Below are 22112 nucleotides of genomic sequence, written 5' to 3'. Positions count from 1 at the left end.
ATATGAATATTGTTTTGGATCCGAATGCTGATGAACCTCTTATGACGAAAGGAAGTTAATGTGCAGGAAAGTGATGCTGAAAATATATTCCTTAAGTTCTGATGTTTTCTCAGATAAATTTGGAATATTGAAGGGTTTCACCCTTAGAACAGTTTAAAGAGAAAGCTGTCCCTGTGGTGCATAAAGTAAGATCAGTGTCGTAGCTGATGAGAGAGCCACTGAAAAAAGAGTTGGATAAGTTGCTGGCAGAAGGAATCCTAGAACCAATTGAGTCATCAAAGTGGTTATCTCCGGTGGCAGTGGCTTGCGAAGGATGTTGAGGGAGTTGAACAGGAATATATGGGTGGACAGACTGCCACTGCCTAATATCTCTGAAATGTTCAGCATGATTGCTGGAGGAAAATGGTTTAGTGTTCTTGACATGTCATCGGCATTCCACCAAGTGGATATACATAGAGCCAAGGCCGCTAACTTCATTGGTTACACCTCTGGGAGCTTTCCGATATAGGATACCATTTGGCCTCACATCCGCCTCCGCTGTCTTCCAAAGAATGACGCAGAGTATTTTCCATGGCATGGAGATAGTTTTATGCTTCCAGGACGGCATCTTGGTGATAGGTGGATCAAAAAAGGAGCATGGTGAGGTGTTAAGATATGTTTTGTCGAGGATTGAAAAACGAGGACTGACCATCGAAAGTGAAAAATGTCAGTTGAAAAAGAACATTGTGGATTGTTCAGGCCCTGAAATTTCAGCGATGGGAATTAAGCCTAAAAAGAACATCAAGGCTGTATCTAAGGTGCCTAGGCCCCAGAATAAGAAACAGTTAGTCTTTTATGGGACTGGCAGAATACAGTTCTAGGTTTATATGCAATTCCACCGAAAAGGCTGAACACATGCGGGTGTTAAAGAAAAAGTGTGTATTTGATGGGAAAAGGAGTATGAAAGTGAATTTGTTGCGCTCAAACAGTCTATCATCAAGTCACTATCTATCTGTCATTTTAATGTGAACAACAAAACTGTAGTTACCACTTATTTCAAGTAACATCGGATTGGGAGCGGTGTCGTCCCAGAGGGTCGATGAACAAGAAAGGATAATAGAATTTGCACCCCGGAGATTGCTGGGACAGGAACAGCAGTATTCCACCATCGAGAAGAGGGAATTGGCATGTTGTTGGGGGATAAACCAATTCAATTCAATATGTCTTTATTTCGATTAAAAATCATAAAAGACGTTGACATTTAAAACCGTTATCTAATTTCATTTCCATAAAAAATTACATATTTATACATAAAAGATTAACACAGGAAGAATAGGTCCACAACGATAAAGTGCATAGGTATGTAATAAATAAATATTTTGAAATAAATAAATCTTCTAACGGTGGAACCGCATAATCTGTAACCATGGTTTCTGCTTATAAAATGGATAAATTGACCAGGACGATACACTTAAAACAATAACCTCATCTTTTTTGCGCGTATGGCCCATGTCCAACTTAAAAAATGTGGCAACTGCAATCACAAAAAAATGATTAGTTTCTGTTTTAAGACTCCTGAATGCTTCGTTGCCAGAATTGATGCCCATGGACAAATAGTTGGGTTTCAGCCACTTATGTCTAGGAATATTATAAACCGGGCAAATGAATAAAATATGTACTAAGGTTTCATTCTGAGTTAGACAAAATGGGCATTTACTGCTATTCGTGGTACACGATTTGCTGGTAAACGAATTAATTGGGAGTGAACCCACTCTAAATTGATGGTATAGTTTTCTGTCATTAAAAACAGTAATGAAATCCCAATACCCTTCATACTCTGTATCGTGTTTAAGCTCTAAGAACTCCCTTATTAATGACAGCCTAGTTATACAGGAGAAGCGCTTCATTTTAACCATGCTCCAATACAACTCCTTCTATTCCTTTTTTGAGGGAAAAACATTATCAGCGGGGTTATCCCACAAACGACTCATCCCCATCTCACTTAAAGAAGCTTTAGCCTGTCTCAGCCAGGAAATTTTGCACATACGATCTGCATCCCTGACTTCGAGAAGGCCTTGAGCATACAGGGACAGTTCAGGGGTAACCCAAAGCCTTCTCCAGTAGGCCACTGATCTAGATCGTGCTGTCCTCAATGAAATGGCAACCCAAATCTAAATACAGGGGCAACAATGGTGATGATTGGGGAAGACCCGTTAAGCCCCTTAAAAATTTATTTTGGGCTATCGCCAAAAGGGCTAAGTTGTCAAATCCCCATAATTCTGCCCCGTACAAAACCGAAGCGCTGATTTTAGAATTATAGATTTTTAGGACTGGAGCTACAGGCTTGGTGAGGGAAAGACGCTGTTCCTTTAATAGGGCACCAGACAATTGGGCGTGTTTAAGAACCAATTCAGACTCCCCAGGATATAGCGGCATGGATTAGCAAATTTTGCGGTACAAATATGGAAATTTAGCGGCACAAATATGGAAATTTAGTGGCAATTTTGCGGCGTTTTATTTGGCAGTTTTTCCTACAACAAACACAGATCTCTTTGTTTTTTGAGTTAGTTAACAAAATGAAGCTAAGTATATTTGGTTTATTTACAATGTAGACACTTTGTTTGTCTTCAGGACTACATATAGGACATAAACCTGTTACTGAATAAATGCCCACGGAACCTGTATGCTTGTCGTGTTAATCTTGGCCATGTATGTGCAGTTCTTCTGAGCAGTCCAAATGCAGCCCAATATTGTGCTGCTGATTATAATGCAAGAACAATAATGCCCGGATGGATTGCTCTGAGAGGGACCGTCGTCTGGCTGACAAAATAATTTTGTAGCTGCTGTTGCTCCTTTCATCATCTGCAGAACTGGTCACACAGTCCTTGTACACAGCTGCAAGCTGTGAAAGGACTGGAATGCGGTCAGCCATCCCACACCAAAAAAGGTCAGTGTCAATCACCCCAGAAACAGATGACTGTTCTGCTTCTGGGCCTACATGTTCAAAGTGGAGGCAAAGCTCCTGATCGGGAACTTCGCTGAACCCAGGGATGGCAGAATATGCACTCTTGTCCTTAGGCAGGATGCAGAGTCGTGCAGGATTGAAAAGGCGCACTTGCTTCAAGAACCCAATGCCCGGTTGGGCCTCCCCCATGTATTTGCCCGCCTTTTCCAGAGAATGTTCAAAAGCTTCATTGAGCTGGGCTGTTATCTTTTTTTTCTGTGTCAGAGTTAATTTAGCCCCTGCAGTCGTCTGTAGAAATGGTTGTAGTGACTCCAGAGTGAGGACTGAATTGTTTGTTAGGTCTATGTGAAGGTCCTCCAAATAATCATACACCTTCATTGTCACTGGTGTCTGACTCTGGAATAAGTCCATCATATGCAAAATGTTTTGGCATTTTTCGGCCACAATGTCCAATTGCACTTTAATGCAGTTTCTTTGGTCGCTGTTCAAAATCCTTTGCAGATTTTCAAGGGAATCTGGGGGAGACTTGCTGAGTTGCATCTCAGACTCAACAAACCCAGCATAGGCCTCAAAATGCTTGCAATGGTACTGGACAGCAGCAAATCAAGAATTCCACCGGGTACTGCAAGGATCAGGTGCCATCCGTGGTTTCATCCCATGGTTCTCAGCAAGATGGTGCAGGTACCTTCTCTTTCTGCTCCCGGCCATGTAAAAGATGCGCGAGAAGTACAGGAGGAAAACATTTAGCTCCACAAAAGGCTTCCTAAATGACTCTCCAATAAGGTTCATTATGTGTGCCAAGCAGGTGATATGTATGGAGTTTGTGTACAGATTTCTCAAAACAGTGTTGTATGCCTTGAGCATGTATGCCGCATTGTCTGTGTTCTGAAAGGCTATGCTGTAGTCTGTGAGCACCTTCACAACTGCTTGCGCTACAGTCCCATGGTTGCACTGTGAGAGGAACACTGTGTCTGCTAGGTGGGTGTGGATCTTGCGGCCACCCTGCGCAAAGACCACTGCAAATAACACATTCAATACACACCGCCCTTCGAGATCCGGTGTTTCATCAAATATAACACTGATCTTCTGATCTTGCAAGTGTTCTTTCAGCTCGTTCTTTGCTACCATATATCTCTCTGGGAGATAACGTTCTTGAAGCTGATGATTTCCAGGTATTGCTCCACCATTGCGTACTCGCTCATGGAGAAACTTGCGCAACACAGGGTGGTCGGTTTTGCTCAGCGGAATGTTCAGCGCTGTGCAGACATTGACCCACTCACTTATAATTTCCTGGTTTGAGGCACCGGCAGCTGTACTCTGTGAAAAGTGAGTTGACAGTCATCTGACGGGCACGTTTTGGCGAAGAGTGAGGGTCTGGATCATCTGAACAGCGCTTCAAGTGTTTTTGGGACTTCACATGCATAGCAACCGTGTGTTTCCGGATGTGGTCCACCGCCACATTGCACACACTGCAAAACAGCACACCACCATCAGCATGCATCACGGCGCTGTACTCTTTGGCCCGATCTGCTGCAGTTATATGGGTGGGTAGATGTGATCGGTGCTTCACAGTCTTCAAAGGCTGCATAAACTTCTCCATCGTGCTTTTGTTGTGTTGGCTTGCTGGCCGCTTGGAATCCAAAAGATCTCTGGCTTGTGGCACACTCGCGTTACTCACCTACAAATATATTTGTTGTTACTAGATGTGTTCCAAAGGGGAAAATGACATTGCAGTTGTTGGATGGAAAGTTAAGCAAACGTAGGTTAAACGTGGTTAGAAATGCATGTAACTCTGAAGCAAAGTTGCATACATGGCGCGTTAACATACAGGTAGGCAGAGGACCTTCGAAGGGAAATGGCACACTTGTGTGGGCCCGCTAGGCAACTTTTAGTCTGAGAAGAGCAGTGGGGGTGCGAGGTAAACATAAAAAACATAAAAAAACATACGGCTAAAGTGATTCCCCCCCCAAAAAACAACCGTGCCCCAAAGAGCCTACAAATAAAAAATCACATTTGGGCAAAAATGGGAAGAAGGGGAAGGATGAGCCTCCTGCAAAGAAAGTGAAACCTAACCGCGCGAAACAAATTTGTACAAGTGTAGTTGTAGGAGCACATATGCCCGGCGTTTACACTCGGGGCGGGGACCAACAGTGCTTAACGGGAGTCTAGGGGAAAACCCCAAGACAGCCCCAAACCAGCCCCAAGAAATACAAAAAACAAAATTACAATTATGAAACACACATGATCACGATGAATCCCATCACCAAACCATGCACAGCGCTCCCACCCATCGCAAGTAGGACTTCACAAATATTTAGCATATGTGGTATTCATCTCCCCGGAAGTATACAGAAACCAAAACTTACCAGTTCTGTGCAGCAGAAAGCATATATTAGTTGCCAGACTGCCCAATGGCTCTTAACCCAGCAGCTTCTTTCCTCCGGGACTCTACAAAAGAAGAAAAAAGTTACAGCTGGCTTTGCTAGCCCTTCCCATGGCACCTGTCCCACATCACTGACACCTCCCCCACTATGCTGCTCTAAAAACCACAGCACCCCCTTGTGCCCCTGGGCCCGTATGACCAGCTGGCCTCAAAAGAATGGCACCTGGACCTGCCGCACACCTTGCACGCGGCGGGGACAAATCTTACCTGTGCTCTGCACCGGATCTTGAACCAGCAGCTTATTGCCTCCGGGACTCTACAAAAGAAGAAAAAAGAAGAAAAAGGAGTTACAGCTGGCTTTGCTAGCCCTTCCCATGGCACCTCCCCCACTACGCTGCTCTAAAAACCACAGCACCCCCTTGTGACCCTGGGCCCGCATGACCAGCTGGCCTCAAGAGAATGGCACCTGGACCTGCCGCACACCTTGCACGCGGCGGGGACAAAACTTACCTGTGCTCTGCACCGGATCTTGAACCAGCAGCTTCTTGCCTCCGGGACTCTACAAAAGAAGAAAAAAGAAGAAAAAGGAGTTACAGCTGGCTTTGCTAGCCCTTCCCATGGCACCTCCCCCACTACGCTGCTCTAAAAACCACAGCACCCCCTTGTGCCCCTGGGCCCGCATGACCAGCTGGCCTGGGGGGGGGGGGGGGGGGGGGGCTGTTGGGGGCCCGCCGCGTGCCCTGTGTGCCGCGGGTCCCCAACAATTTTTTTTTTTTTAAAACAATGGCAGCCGGGGCCCGCCGCGTGCCCTGTGTGCCGCGGGCCCCCAACAACAAAAATTTTCAAATAAAATGGCAGCCGGGGCCCGCCGCGTGCCCTGTGTGCGGCGGGCCCCCAACAAACTTTTTTTTTAAAAACAATGGCAGCCGGGGCCCGCCGCGTGCCCTCTGTGCAGCGGGCCCCGGCAGAAATGCCACCCGAGGGCCCGCCGCACACCGGTCACGCGGCGGGCCCCCAACAAACGTATTTTTAAAAAAATGCCCCCTTGAGGGCCCGTCACGTGCCCTGTGTGCGGCGGGCCCCCAACAACAAAAATTTTCAAATACAATGGCAGCCGGGGCCCGCCGCGTGCCCTTTGTGCAGCGGGCCCCGGCAGAAATGCCACCTGAGGGCCCGCCGCACACTGGGCACCCGGCGGGCCCCCAACAATTCAGCCCACAGCAGCAGCTTACCTGGGCCTCCCGAGACGACGATCCACCAGCCAGGTCCAACGATGATGCTCCAGACCAGTGCTCCAGCAGCCGCTCCAGACCAGGTGAGTCAGCCAGCCAGCAGCAGGAAAGTGAAAGAACAGCACAGCAGGCAGGTGAGGGGTGTAGATAAACATCACCTCTCCTGCCTGCTGTGAGGACCCCCTTCTATTGGCCCCATGGCAAGAGCCACTGGGCCAATAGAAGGGCGGGTCTGGATGCCAGGATTTCGCGGGCACTTTTGTAAAAATCGCAGCATTTTTACAAAAGTGCCGAATTCGCGCTTTTTTTTTTGCAAATCGCGAAATCCTGGAGGGTCTGCCAATTGATCAATATGTGGTTTCCAATTGAGTTTTCTACCTAGAGTGATGCCCAAATATGTAAAAACATGGTTCTGCTCTAGGGTAACTTAATTCTTTGCAACAGTGCCCTTTATAATCTTATGTTTGTATAGAACCACAAAATTGGTATTCTCCACCTTGACTATAAGGTCGTGGTTCCGACAAAATTCCTCAAATCTAGCGATGGCCATCTGAAGACCCTTTTGGGTCTTTGAGATTATCAGAGTATCATCAGCAAACATGAGCAAAGGGATCTTCGTGCCTGCGAGGGTTGGGGCGTCGGTAGGATGATTCTTAAAATACTGCACTACCCTATTGATGTGCAGAGAAAAGAGGGTTGGTGCTAAAACGCACCCCTGATGAACTCCCATGCCGTCCCCAGCGTACCTGTACAAAATTAGAATTATGTAGTAAGATTAAAAAAGCCAATAAGTCCAGTGGCATACCCTGTTCCTCAAATGCTCTCCACATTTTGGTACGTGGTACTAAGTTGAAAGCCGACTTAAGATCTATGAAGGCGGCATAAATAGTACCACCTCCTATGATCACCACACGCCAGTAAATTAAAACAAACCTAAAAACCTGGTCAATAGTACTGGTGTGTGAGCGGAACCCCGCCTGCAATGGAGATAAAATATCAAATTCCTCGCTCCAGGCCTGAATTCGGCTCAGTACCAGCCTGGCTGTAACGTTTTGTATACAGTCAATGAGGTTTAAAGGCCAACAGTTGCCTGGGTTGGAGCGGTCCCCTTTCTTAAAAATTGGAAGAATTTTAGCTCCAAACCTTGTATCGGGCATGGGGGCCCCACTAGCAATGGCATCTGCAAGTAACTGGATGTAAGTTACCCAGTTCACTTGATCATGCAAGAGCAGATCGGCAGGGACGCAGTCCAACCCAGGCGCCCTGCCTCTCGGGACGGAGTTTAACGCCGACTCTACCTCTCGCCTGGTAAAATGCAGTGGGGAGTTAACAAGGGGCGTTACGAACTGTTCTTGGTCTTGTTCCGTTATGGCGAACTGGGCCTTATAATGAGATACCCACTGCGCGGGGGCTACGTGGTTCATTGGAATCTGACTAGATGTTCCCCTTCCCCATTTCACAAGATGCCAGAAAGTAACCCTATTTCTTCCTTTACTGGCCTTGAATAGCTCATCCCAGTATTGCTCGTCCCAGTCCTTTTTGGCTTTCTGTTGGGCTAACTTGTACCCCACCCTTGCCCCTTTGATGTTATCCCTGTTCTTAGATCTAACTGCTCTTGCTAGGGCTCTGTAAGCCTCGCTACAAGATTTCCCATACCATGCGGCAACCTTAGAGCCAGAATGTTTCGGGAATTTTTTATCCTTAGTAATAAAAATGCCTTTAAGCTTTTTAAACAACTCATTGTGGACCTGTGGAACCTTGATCTTGATTTGCTCTTGTGTTACACAACTTTGAAGATCAGCTGTCGCACTTACAACCAGCTGCCTCATCTGCTCCAATTGCGCCTCATTGTTAATACATTTGGACCATTTGACTCTCCTAGTATCATTATTCAGCTGCACTTTCAAGTGCCGTACAATCAGTGACAGAGAGTCCCTTCAGCTGTATTGATAGTACTAGGGGGTTATGGTCACTTTCCGACCGCTCCTGAACTGCCATATCTATTAACGATGGCCAGAGTTCCTTATTGAGAAAAATGAAGTCTATGCGACTACTTCTCACCCCGTTATTATAAGTGGGCGAACCCTGCCTGTCAGAAATGGTCGTTGACAGCCCTAACCCCTCGTTCCAAACATAGCACTTTAAGCTGCAGCGCAGCTGCGGTCCATTTCTTAATCGGTATAAGTGCCAGTGGTGGGATGTCCACTGAACATCCTCCTCTAAACTAAGGTTAACATCATATTACACGCGCCTTTGCGCTGGTCTAAAAAAGTGTCTAGGAGGGCTACAGTACTGGAAACTTTTCCACCTGGCAACCCTCTCGCGTAGACATTAATAATCAACAGATCTGTGGCATTTAACGTCTGTAATTTGATTATTAAAATATCCCTACTATCAATACACAATTCCTGTACCTTGTAACTATGTGACTTTCTCACCCGGGTTGTAAGCCCCCCCCCCCCCCCCCCCATGGGTCTCCCCCTCTGGCCCGCCTGTGCGGTTTTGAAAAAGTTTTAAAAAACCCTGTCGGAATACATTGTCTAAAGACCAGGTTTCCTGGAAGGTCATGATATCATGGCCTTCAATAAATGTTGACCATTCTACAGACTGTGTTTTGGGCTGCAGCCCTGCAATATTCCAGGAAACTAATAGGGAGTTCGGTTTTGGGGCACTAGGAGTTGGACTATGTGGTAACGACTGTTCATTGAATACATGACCATGACCCAAGGCACCCTCGCATGGAGTATCATTTGTCTGGGAGGGCTTACTGTCCCTAGCTTCTCCTGCAATGTTATCTCCTGCTTTGATATTTCCCCTCTTCGAAATAAACTTTGATGATGGTGATACCCCAGGGTCATGGATGTCTATTTCGGAATCAACCACGCAAGACTCCCTTCGTGCCAGTGTCGCAAGACTAAAGGAACTAGGGTTAGATTTGAGTCAGTCAATGTCCTCCATTGCGCCTAAAGCTTCAAATCTATTAAGAGTAGGGACTGCATAATTATAAGGGCCTAAGTTGTTAACAGGTTCCCTCATTTCACTCCCTCCATTGTTTGCACAGGTTTGATAGAAAAAGCCCAACGGAAATATAATATATTCCTTACTTAAGCTGCGTGACCCTGCCCTATCCAATATTAACCGGACCAGACCCAGGGACCTAAAACTTAAAACGTGTCAATCACCACCAAAAACCTTATGGGATTTACCAATCCAAGAAATTCTGCGAACCATCTTGAATTCTGAAAAAAGATGGTTCCCAACTCCAATCCTATTGCTCAACAGGTGTAAGGACTTATTCTTAAGAGAGGTCCAGCGTTCTTGGGCATAAGCTGGAAGCACTGGAACATTAGCCAGTACTATTGTATATGGTGTAGCTTCAGGTGGGAGGTGAAGTGACATGAGGGTATTCATAGCCCCGCCCGTGCTTTGCGGTCTTGCCTGAGGGCCCTGCGGCCGTTCCGTGTGAGCCGATATACTGCTTTGTGTGGGGTTTACCAAAGGGGTAATTATTGGGGGGACTACTCTAGCAGAGGGAGATCTTACTACTGAATTGGTATGTTGTCTTTTGTCAGTTCTATTCTCTTGTCTGATAGTGACTAGTTCTTCTTGCCGAATCCCACTGGGAGGTTGGGGGGCGTTAAAGATGTGCTGTTCAATTTTCGCTAATCTCGTATCTATTGCTGCCAGTTTCGACAGCAAAGGGTCTATCAGCGCTAACAGCTTTTCTTCAAGCCGGTTTAGAAAATCTACCTGGAAATTGAGGTGACTGTTCCTTGGTGGAAAAGATGTTTGAATCGCCAGCACCCAAGTTTGGAAGTATAGATACTGGATTAGAACCTGCCCCACTTCCTGTTAAGGCAGACTTGCGTTTTGCTACTTTAGAAGCCCGATAACTTGACTTGGCTATGCCCTGCGCTTTCTTTTTTTTTTTGTAATGGATCGCCACCAGAGGTCAGAGTGGACTTTTGCCGCCTGGTAAGTACCTTAGCTGGAGAAGCAGGCGGTGTAGATAAAGTACTCTCCAGACTGTGTACAGTTGATGGTCCTGCCTGCAAAGTTACTTGGGGTGCTTCGCTAATTTGGGAGGTGGAATCGGCTGTAGCATTAGACTCGAGTACAGAAGTGAGTGCTGATCCTATAAGAGGCCGTGGAGGTTCTAGCGAGAGTCTACGTTCTGTTAGTTGAATCTCGTGCATTAGCGCGGATGCAGCCCGGGAAAGGAACGCATCCAGAGTTCCCACTACTCCAGACCCTACACCCCCTTTGCGCTTACTCTTACTCATGGTGCCCTGACTTAACACAGAAGCACAAAGAGCCAACTCAATAGCGGTAGAGCAGCGCAAATTCTAGAATCACAACTGCCTAGTTTACTTGCGCGATTTATGTAGTTTGTGCAATATCAGGGGGATGGCCCAGCCTCTTCCGCCCCCTGACGGGCACAGATGAACCCGCCCTTGGTCCGGGCTGCGTCCCGCGCCATGGTGGGAGAGGCTGCGCTATAAGCACGTTGGCCACGCCTCCCTTCCTCACTCGCAGCAGCTGGGCAAAACAGCGATGCACTCTGGGGTCTGTAGTCCCCCCGGAGTGTGCGAAGCGGTGCTCGACCCACCAGGGGTCCCTTGATCCTTAATCTACGCCGCTGCTGGCTTCGTGGACCGCAGGTGAGCAAAAACAAACAGCCAAAGTCAAATGATCCCGCGCCGTGGAGGAAGAGGCTGCGCTATAAGCACGTTGGCCACGCCTCCCTTCCTCACTCGCGGCAGATGGGCAAAACAGCGATGCACTCTGGGGTCTGTAGTCACCCCACCCCCCACCCCGGAGTGTGCAAAGTGGTGTTCTTCTTGATCCTTAATCTACGCCGGTGCTGGCTTCGTGGACCGCAGGTGTGCAAAATTAAACAGCCAAAGTCAAATGATCCCTTGTCTTTGTCAATGCCGGATCTTTTGTTCTCTCAAATCACGCTACTGTCTGTTGTTCAAGAATCCTGTTTGTTCCGGAGCGGTCCTTTCATAGGCTGCGCGTCCTCTGACCCGTCACGGTTGAGTCTCCTGCGTCCGAATCCCAACTCTGCTGGTCTGTTTTCTCCCTTCAAACTGGGCTCGACGGTGGAGCTCGTGGCAAGAATCAACACATTTCACTTTTCCGCCTAAGCCACTGCTTGCCTCGTAGTGGGGGATAAACCATTTTAAGTACTATTTGTGGGGTTACCCTTAACTGTCTGAACTGACCTTTACCTCTGATGCGCATATTTAAGAGTGGTAAAGAATTAGAGGGAAACGCACTGGCAGTGGGGGGATTAGGTGGTGACAAGGAGGGCAGGAATTGCGAAAAAGGGGAAAGTAAATACTCTCAACCCTGGTGAGTAATTGGAGTAAAGAAAAATTTAGTTGTCTTGACGGATGGGAAGGAATGGAGTTTGGGAAGTCTTAGCAAAGTGGTTGGGCCTAATGGGTAAAGGGGGTGAAATAAATTATTCTTGATAGTTGTTTTGAATAGGTGTAGAATATTTATGTATATAATTTATCTGTTCACATTTGTATTCTGTAGGTGTTGGGTATATTCTTGAAGTGTGTGTGTGTGTGTGTGCTTTTGTGTGTGTTTAACCCACTGGCGGTCGCCAGTTATAGATATAGATAGATAGCTAGATAGATATATTCCCCAAAGATTGTCCACCAGGTGAGTAGCACTCGATCAACAGCTTTATTTATGATAGGCAGGGACGAGGATCCGCTTGTAGAAGCCGCTCCATAATGGAATTGCCTGACGCATTTCGAACCTCCATATGCTTAGCTTTCAGCTGTCTGGAGGTTGCAGTATTTTACTTGAGAAGATTGAATTTACACTAGTCTGTGTGTAAATTACCACACGTGCATATGCTCATAAATGCATGTGTAAACCCCACACCGTCTTGCCTGCTTTGGCTCTCACTCCTTCCCTCCTCGTCTTCTAGGTTGCCCTCGCATTCCACTCATGCATTCCCGCTAACAGGGTGCTGCATTCTATCTACAGCTGTCCATCTGCTTCTCCAGCCTCATGCCATGCATGCGGTCTGACCACCTATGCGGAGTCCACATCAAGTGTTTGTGTCAAGGTTTACATGTTGTGTTCTTAACGTTCTTTGAGACGTGTTTGATTATATTGTTTGCAGCTTGAAATATTTATTCTTGGTTAAAAAAAATTGTAAAGATTTATAATACACAGCCTTTGTGAAGTTTGCGTTCCTACAATTCTGATTGGCTCATAGGCTGAAGGAGAGCTGCTTTGTTGGTTGAGGCTGCAGTTTGGACAGTCACCATGCAACTGGTGCATCTAGTACAGGTGTTGGTTGGTGGAGTAACAGATCCTGTGCTGTCAGGTATAGTATGAGTGTCAGTATGGGACCCTGCTATTGGCTGGGCTGATGCCAGTCAGAAGGTCTGGAGCTACAAGGGGTCTTCTGCGTTGAGCAGAAGGCAGCGCTGCTCAGCTCCTCCCAACGATGTCCTGAGTTGCGCTGCACATTCACGTGCTGCTTCCAGGCAGCTGTTGAAGTACCAGTAGCTCACGAGTCGTGTTAAAGATCCCGGAGTAAAATGTTTACGATACTTGGAGGGCAGAAGAGGATGTAACTTTCAAATACTAGTCAACATAAATGGGCAGAGCCTGGCAAATGCTGGGGTCACACCAGTGTCTGCGAGTCGGTGCATCCGAGGTGGAAAGAGTATACGCAAACCAACATCATTGAGCGTGCTTAGGGCATCACCAAAGGAGGGATGAAGTCCAGAGAGGAAGTTGTGGAACCTACCTGGGTACAGTTTTCAAATGCTGAGGTCCTATCTGCCCTAGAGGAAAATATCATGGCCACGACCTGTGTACGTTTGTCATTCTGTGCACTGCTGGAAATAGTGACTGGACACATGAGCTGGAGAACTGACTCCTGGAAAGTACTGCTAAGCTGAGAGTTATGAGGCAAGCTTAATTAACCGGATAGCAAATAGACTGATTGCCCAGTCCCTCCCTCCATAAACAAACTGAAGGGACACCATGTTAACATGGTAGAGGTGACTTCTGCCAATCTTCGATAGTTTCTATTGGGTCCGAAGTTAGTGGAGAAGATAAAGGTCTGTGAGCCTCTTCCTTTGGTTTAAGTGGACCCCAAAGGTGGGGGGTCCTCCGGGAGGAGAGGATTGAGATCGGGGAGCATATTCCTGTGGTTCAAGTGGACCCCAAAGGTGGGGGGTCCTCCGGGAGGAGAGGATTGAGATCGGGGAGCATATTCCTGTGGTTTAAGTGGACCCCAAAGGTGGGGGGTCCTCCGGGAGGAGAGGATTGAGATCAGGGAGCATATTCCTGTGGTTCAAGTGGACCCCAAAGGTGGGGGGTCCTCCAGGAGGAGAGGATTGAGATCAGGGAGCATATTCCTGTGGTTTAAGTGAACCCCAAAGGTGGAGGGTCCTCCGGGAGGAGAGGATAAAGATCGGGGAGCCTCTTCTTGTGGTTTAAATAGAGCCCAAAGGTTGAGGGTCTTCCGGGAGGCGGATTGCAACTGCATGAAGAAGAGTGGGTTGAATTGGTGAACGTGAAAGGAAAGTGGTCAGTAGAGGGTGTTAGGGTACGTTGGGGGAGGGTGCTAGGGTATTTTGGGGGCGGGGGAGTGCCAGGGGATGATGAATAGGCTGAAGTATTTAAACTTCCTCACTTGGGCTCAGTGTGTGAGGGAGGTTTGAGTTTTTGCCTGTGATGTACCCGTTTGTGTGCAGGGGACAGAGGGATTGTATTCAGAATGGATGAATGGTTCGCTTTGTGAAGCTGATGTTTCTGGTCCTTTTGCTTGTTTGCTACCTGTAGGGGGCCCAGTACCTAAAGACATTTACATGCGACTCCAGAAGCTGGAGGAGAAGATCCTGGAGCTGGAAGGGCTGTCGCCGGAGTATTTTCAGACCACGGTACGTAATCTTATCCATCTGTACCCGTTGTCTTGCTAGAAGAAGCATGGCGCCTTTGTGTAACAACTTGTTTCTTTTTCCTGGCATTCCTCTTACTGTTGGTCATTCCTTTCAGAGTTTCCCCGGAAAGCGAAGGAAGACCCAGGCTGCGCAGGTAGGCGGCTAGCCCTGTGCATGGTTGTATGCGTTGCGATGGGGTCACTTGGAACTAAAGCTGTTTTGTCTTGTCACTTTGGCAGTAGGGCCAAATCATGCTGCATCCTGTTGGCTCTGTGCTCGAGCAGCAGACACAAGGCCTCCTGCTGGTGCTGCGTAGAGTTGTGTTTTTTGACCGCTGTGTTGTGCGGTCACATCCTCTCACCGCTAATGATACCTAGCACTTGCAGGTGCTCCTAACTCGAGTACTTGGTTATACAACTTACTATCAGGTATTTCTGCCTACTTCTCTGCCATGGTCGACAACACATTTTTCTTTTTATTCTCAGAGCTGTTCTTTGGTTGAACTTGATGAGAAGATCTCTGCACTCAGAGAGAAATTGGTGAGAAAAGCCAACAATTCAAGCTCCCGGGATGGTGACAAGCTACGTGTTTGAAGTTTTTGGTAGGATCGTTTGCTTATTCTGCGCAGGTCATTTATCTCTTAAGATCTAGGTCTACAGCCTATCTGAGACTGGGCAGTGAAACCAGTTAAAACTGAGTCCTGTCACCAAGCCAGTTAGTTAAGGCCTCAGAGTGGCTCACCAGCACCAAAGCCTCAGATGCAAGAGTGCCTGAAGACGCAAGTCGCTGATTCCTGGGACCTTTTTCCGAAAAACACGATTGGAAGAGTACGTGGAAGTTATTTGGAGAGAAGAACAGCAACAGTGGTGCTCCTAGAAAAGGACTTTGCTCTTGATGCTTTTCCTTAGAAGACGAAGGTGTGGAAATGGAGAATGGAGCGCTCAAGGCTAGCATGGCATTCCAAGCCCATGGCAAGATACTCCGAGGGCAAGCATGACCTGTTCCTTTGTATAACATGCAGAAATGTAAAGGTCAGTTAGGAAGATACTGGAGCAAAAGCTGAACTCTTTATTTAATGATGTGCAAAGACATTTAAGATATGTGCTGATAGCGATCATGAGGCCATGTGCTGGCACAATAGGATTTGTGCTGATAGCAGCCACGATACTGTAATGCAGTATCCGATGACCCACCTGTATGTGCCGTACACAATAAATTACATATTGCAGGCTACGAAGTGAGATGTGCAGATAAGTATGGCTTTACCACATATTTCATGGCTTGAGGTTTGTGCTGTCGTAGGGGATGCAAAAGTGAAGCACACATTACAGATCACTAGCATGCTTGTGCTTGATTATGTATTATAGTAGGAACTCCATACCTTTAAAACTGCATATCCTTGTTCTCTCCACAATCCAGTGCCTGTATCCTTTTCTCCTCATCCAGTAGACATCACTACAGCCCATACGCATAAGCGCGAGCCAAGTAGGAGCCTGTGGAGCTGGCTTTGCTTGGAGGTGTAATGTAATAGGACATGAGAGCCCATGCAGATGGTAGTGGGTGGGGGTGCCTGCAAGGACCAGCGGTTGGAGGAGATGCCAGTGCTTGCAAGTGTGATATAAGTGACTCTGAGTGCCCCTGCAAGTGGTAGTGGGTGTGGCTGCCAGTGCCTGTAGATGTGACATTGAGTGTAGGTGCATGCAAGAACCAGCGGATGGAGATGCCACTGCTTCCAGGTGTGATATAAATGGCTGTGAGTACCCATGCAGGTGGTAGTGGGTGTGGCTGCCAGTGCCTGTAGGTGTGACATTGAGTGTAGGTGCATGCAAGAACCAGCGGATGGAGATGCCACTGCTTCGAGGTGTGATATAAGTGACTGTGAGTACCCATGCAGGTGGTAGTGGGTGTGGCTGACAGTGCCTGTAGGTGTGATATTGAGTGTAGGTGCCTGCAAGAACCAGCGGATGGAGATGCCACTGCTTCGAGGTGTGATATAAGTGACTGTGAGTACCCATGCAGGTGGTAGTGGGTGTGGCTGCCAGTGCCTGTAGGTGTGACATTGAGTGTAGGTGCATGCAAGAACCAGCGGATGGAGATGCCACTGCTTCCAGGTGTGATATAAATGGCTGTGAGTACCCATGCAGGTGGTAGTAGTGGGTGTGGCTGCCTGCAGGAAACAGCGGGTCAAGATACCACTGTTTGCATGTGTGATGTTTCTCACACACAAGAAGTGGGGAGAGGCACAACACAACAACTACTCGAGCCTCCCTAATCACAACTGTAACACACAGAGGAGTAGTGTGTATGAATCTCTGAAAGAGAGGCACATGCTTAGTGAAAAAATGCTGCCCACACTCACAAAATTGCAACATGCTTCATCTTCAGGCTTGCTTCAACACATCCCTGCGCAGACCAACGCCTGCGGTGGAGCACAAGGGAGGGGAAGGCAATACAAACATATAAACATAATAATATAGGTAATAGATCATGGCATCACAGAAGGAAAAAGTGCAGTGAAGATTAAAACTAGTTCAGTGGTATCTTTTGTAAATAATTTATTCCTAGGTCCACTGACCAAGATTAAAAATGTGAAGGATGGTGGTGACAGGAAAAGTATTGGGAGTTCCTTCACCCCTCCTTACTGCCCAGTTGTCGACATGTTCCAGCTGCTTGACTCGTCCCTACTATTACAGGACACCACAGATCCCAGTATCTTAAAATCCCTCAATACCTTGAGTTTTAAGTCCCCAGAACCTGTTGTATGCAGAGAGAGGTACCCACTCACTAACTCACTCCAGTTAATCGCGTTTTACATTAGCCATGCTTAAACTGGCGAGTAAGAGACCCCCTGTAGTCACACTTACTCCAAGGGTGGTGCTCCGCCTCGACCTGTTGTCGTACTCGCCGTGTAGATGTGTGATGTAACAGTGAGTGCCCATGAAGGTGGTAGTGGGTGTGGCTGCCTGCAAGAACCAGCAGGTGGAGATGCCACTGCTTGAAGGTGTGATGTGACCGTGAATACCCGTTCAGGTGGTACTGGAGGAGGCTGTCTGCAAGAACAAGCCAGTGGAGATGCCACTGCATGCAGGTGTGATGTAAGTGACACTGAGTCCCTATGCAGGTGGGTGTGGGTGCCTCCTAGAACCAGCGGTTGGAGATGCCACTGCTTGCTTGTTTGATGTAACTGTGTACGCAACTAGATACTGGGTGTGGGTGCCTGCAAGAACCGGCGGGTGGAGATGACACTGCTTACAGGTGTAATGTAAGTGAAAGAGAGTGCCCGTGCAAGTGGTAGTGGTTGTGGGTGCTTGCAAGATCCAGCCGGTTGAGATGCCACTGCTCTCAGGTGTGATGTAAGTGACCATGAGTGCCCATGCAGGTGGTATTGAGTGTGGGTGCCTGCAAGAACCAGCAGGTGGAGATCCCATGTCTTGTAGGTGAGATGCAAGTGACAGTGATTGCCCTTGCAGGTGGCACTGGGTGTGGGTCCCTGCAAAAACCAGCGGGTGAATAAGCCACTACTTATAGGTGTAATGTAAAAGACAGTCAGTGCCCGTGCAGGTGGTACTTGGTATTGGTGCTTGCAAGAACCACTGGGTGGAGAAGCCAATGCTCTCAGGTGTGATGTATGTGACAGTGAGTGCCCATGCAGGTGGTATTGGGTGTGGGTGCCTGCAAGAACCAGCGGGTGGAGATGCAACTTCTTGCAGTGGAAATGTGACAGTGAGTGCCCATGCAAGAACTAGCGCGTGGAGATGAGGCACTGGTATCAGCACATTTGTAAATTGAAGTATGAGTCTATAAGGGCTGCAGGTATATTAACCACCTCCAGTGCATTGGTCTGTTGGCCCTGGTGATCAGGTTGCAAGGGGTCTGTGACCGTCTGTTTGCGACTGAAATTGCACCCAAGTAATTTGTGTTAACTGGGAAGGAGGTATACCCCACACAACCCTTTTTTTCGAGGCAATACAGTGGTATTCAGGGAGCGAAGGAGAGTGGTAGATGTCAGGAGTGTGTTCTACTGTGTGATATAGTTGTTGTACTCTGTCCAGTCCACTATGGGTTGCATGTGGAGAGGGGAGTATGTGATGAGGTGGGGTAGGACAGGAGTGGCCCAGCATGAGTGGATGCTGTGGCATTCAGCCTGGTTATGGAAAGTGAGCTGCAGGGATGTCATTCATTTCTGGAGAAGAGTATTCATGGTCAGGTGTGAGTGACAGAATTATGGAAACAGAGGGCTGTATTGCAGAGATTCTAGGTTGATGAGGACTGAATGTGCACATTGTGGTTTGAGGAGAGGTTTGTTTTATTGTTTTACAGCTTGATGTGATGCGGTCTATGTGCCTGTGATTGCATGGAGAAGGTGTTGAACTGGGGTGAGCGGAACTGTGGCTGTTTTGTGGGGTGGGTGTAGAATGGGAGTGTGGTGATGATGGCGACGGCAGTGGTGGCTAAGGATGAATTGAGGTTGGTGAAGTGTGTGAGTAATGATTTGCCGTATGGCGGATAGATATTGTGTTCAAGGCATGGATGGGGTAGTGTGGTGTACCACAAGTGATTGAGATTTGTGGGAGAGTGTAAGATGTATAGGGAGAGAGTTTTTTTTGAGTGGGTTCTTGGTCTATGTGAATGCTAACATTTTGGAGGGTGAGGTTTGGTCTCAGTTTGTGAGAAAGGCGTGACAAAGTTCACGTGGATGTGGTGGGAGTGTTTAGTGTGTGTGCAGGGTGTTCTGGTTTATGAATGCCCATTGTTTGAAGAAGGGTAAATGGGAGAACTATGAAGATGAGAAAGATGAACGTTTTGGGGCAGGCCTTTTTTGTTAGTTGGTTGCCCACATGATGAGAGTTTTGACTACAAGAACGCTATCCCCACAATGCATGAACAGTCCATAACTGTTTCTCTTGCTGAATTAAATTTAATATTCAACCTAAAACTAAAAATATTTATTATTGATTCTTGAGTTAGATAGATTTTTTTTATTTTCCTTATACTTTACCACAAAGTATAGGGATTTTTTTTTTTTTACTCAATAAATATTTTCATACAGTATACCATCGGCAGATGAATCTCTCAATGGTAAAGTATGGGGAACATTTAAAAATTGTATTTAGCTCAAAGATAAATATTGCAACTATTTTTAAAACAAACACTGATGTAAGTTCATTGTATATATTTACTTTACATGTAGAACAAATTAAACGTATTAAGTACCCACTCAGGAAGGGTAATTTCAAAGTCTTTGTTGCATCCAGCAATACACAAAACAGCCCCTTCTGGACAAGCCACCAACCAACTCATTACCCAGGCCGCCCCAAGATTCAGTATGATGTTCAGAAGACTCCATATGATGCATAAGAATTAAAGGGTCAGATGTCAGGCCAATACAAGACAGGTTGCAACAAAATGCTACCACTATAGTAAATTCATTTTGAATTGCAACTTTAATGGAAATATGTTACATTTAATTAGAATTTGTATTCTGAAGTATAAATTAAATAATAAATTCCCCCCCTAAAGGAAAAAATATTTTTATGTGAATTAATAATTATTAAAAGTGATGAATGGAATTGTCTTAATAAAATGTATTCTTAAATTATTTTATTTGTTATTCAAAATAGGTCATTAAAGTACTTTATAATTTAATAATAAATATGTACTGTTTTTATTTATTTTTAACATTTATATGTATTTATATTTGTAACTATTTTAAATATAACTCATATCTGAAAGAAACAGTTCGCTATAGATTCCTTACCTTAGAATTACAGGCGTCAGATTGGATCCGAAAAGTTTTTCGTCAGCAGTAACTTTGCGCGTCAAATTGGAGTCGGTTGGCTCTGCGTCCGTCGTTGGCATCGTGGTCACCGGGATGACGTTGCGGTAGCTACTTAAACTCCGCCCTCACACGCTGACGTCAGTTCTTTTTCTGCCCCAGCCAGCGCAGATCCGGAGAGAGCGGTACCTCCAGTCATCTTTTGACTGAACTTTTTGAGCGACTTTTGTCGATGTCTTTTTGAGTCCTACCGACTCTTGGTGCACGCAGGGATGCCCGGCTTCAAGGCTTGCGGTTCCTGTACCCGACTGATGTCGGTGACGGATCCGCACCGCGTGTGCCTCTTTTGCCTGGAGCGCGACCACGACCCCAAGTCGTGCTCAGACTGCCGGACCATGGCTCCAAAGTCTTTGCTGGAGCGGTCCCGAAAGCTTCTTGAGCGCCGGCAGTCCGCTCCGCGCCGTTCGACGTTCCAGTCGACAGGGAGGTCGAGGGACAGGTCGCAGAGCCATCACCACTAGTCATCCAAGTCTTCTCACTCGGTGTCCGGTAAGTCGAAACACAAGAAGAAGTCGAAGAAGCATCGTCGCTCTTCGACTTCTCCTCGTTGGTCGGCTGATGCGACGAGGGATGCGTGCGGAGCCTTAAGGGCCAACTCCGAGTTTCCCTCCCTACCCGGAGCCCGGAGCAACCCCTGCCCAGCTTTGTCAGTTTACGAGGCGATGCATGCCAACTTTGGGCAGCCAGACTCCACCGGCGCAGGACTCGGTTGGGGGTCCTAGGCCTTCTCTGCCAGCAGCTCCGGCACTGCAGGGTCCCCATGAATCCAGGCCTGCATCCGTATCGGCGCCGGTTGACCTCATTACACCTCCACCGGTGCCATTTCCTTCGGCACCGCACCCGATGCTGGTTGTGCCCCTGGCCGGCGTCGACCCCGGCCTCCATCCTGATGTGGACACGGAGCCGGACCGACGTCGCCCGACGCCGTATCCGGCGCCGAGAGGTGTCTTTGTGCCTCTGTTCACTCCTGGGGTCCCTTTCAGGCCAGATTCGCACCCAGAGGACGAGGAGGAGGACTGGGAGGGGTCAGGTGACCCTCTGACCGACCAGTTGGATTATGCACTGGACTGGAGAGAGGACCTGGGGGATGCCAGTGGTCTCGATACCTCGCCAGACCTTGGCATGTTGTCTCCTCCTACCGTGGCTATGGAAGAGGGAGCTTCCTATGCAGTGTTGTTGCGTAGGGCAGCCGAGGCTCTCCACCTCGAGCTCCCTACAGTGGCGGTCAGTACTAACCTCCTGACAGAGGTGCTTCAACCGCAAGCGAGCTCTTCGGAGCACCTGCTGCCGTTTAATGAAGCCCTAGCCGACATCCTTTTGGGCACCTGGTCCAGGCCCAACACGGGGCTCCCGTGGATAGGATGATTGCCCGACGCCACCGCCCGGCCCTGGGCGACCCCGCTTTCCTCTCCCAACACCCCACACATGAGAGATTGGTGGTCCAAGCCTCTACCTCCAAGAGTGCATTCCCTAACGTTACACCAGATAGGGAATACACGAAGCTGGATCATCTTGGGAAGAAGTTTTTTTCTTCCGGCAGCTTGTGTCTGCGGTCGGTAAACACCGCATGTCTATTGAGCCGTTATTCCCACTCTGTGTGGGATATGGTTGCGCTGGTGCTGCTTCAGTGTCCGGAGGAGGCCCAGACCGTACTCTCCCAGGCTGTTGCCACAGGGAGGGAAGCAGCGAAGTTTACCATCTGTTGTGGACTGGATACCGCTGACTCTAGACAGGACGATTTCAATGTCTGTAGCCCTTCAACGCTATGCCTGGATGAGATCGACTGGCTTTT

General features: G+C 47.6%; 1 protein-coding gene and 1 long non-coding RNA gene across 3 annotated transcripts in view; one reads left to right on the top strand and one right to left on the bottom strand.

The window, feature by feature from the left end:
* The window catches only part of MBIP (MAP3K12 binding inhibitory protein 1), an 89671-nt gene extending 73952 nt beyond the window's left edge, over positions 1-15719 (top strand). For both annotated transcript variants that reach the window (XM_085627457.1, XM_085627458.1), the window contains exons 7-9: positions 14387-14484; positions 14600-14638; positions 14970-15719. In XM_085627457.1, coding sequence (XP_085483583.1) covers positions 14387-14484; positions 14600-14638; positions 14970-15077 — 245 coding nt within the window. In that variant the 3' untranslated portion in view covers positions 15078-15719. The remainder of the gene's footprint in view (positions 1-14386; positions 14485-14599; positions 14639-14969) is intronic.
* Positions 1-22112, bottom strand: part of LOC146799763 (uncharacterized) — a 109555-nt gene that overhangs the window by 51579 nt on the left and 35864 nt on the right. The window contains exons 2-4 of the long non-coding RNA XR_014968966.1: positions 5838-5886; positions 5595-5643; positions 5311-5392 (exon numbers count right to left, since the gene is read on the bottom strand). This is a non-coding gene — a long non-coding RNA (uncharacterized LOC146799763). The remainder of the gene's footprint in view (positions 1-5310; positions 5393-5594; positions 5644-5837; positions 5887-22112) is intronic.

The sequence above is a fragment of the Triturus cristatus genome, chromosome 9 (assembly GCF_964204655.1).
Source record: "Triturus cristatus chromosome 9, aTriCri1.1, whole genome shotgun sequence".
Taxonomy (NCBI): domain Eukaryota; kingdom Metazoa; phylum Chordata; class Amphibia; order Caudata; family Salamandridae; genus Triturus; species Triturus cristatus.
Note: the sequence above shows the minus strand (reverse complement) of the source record. Positions and strands in the feature narration are given on the sequence as shown.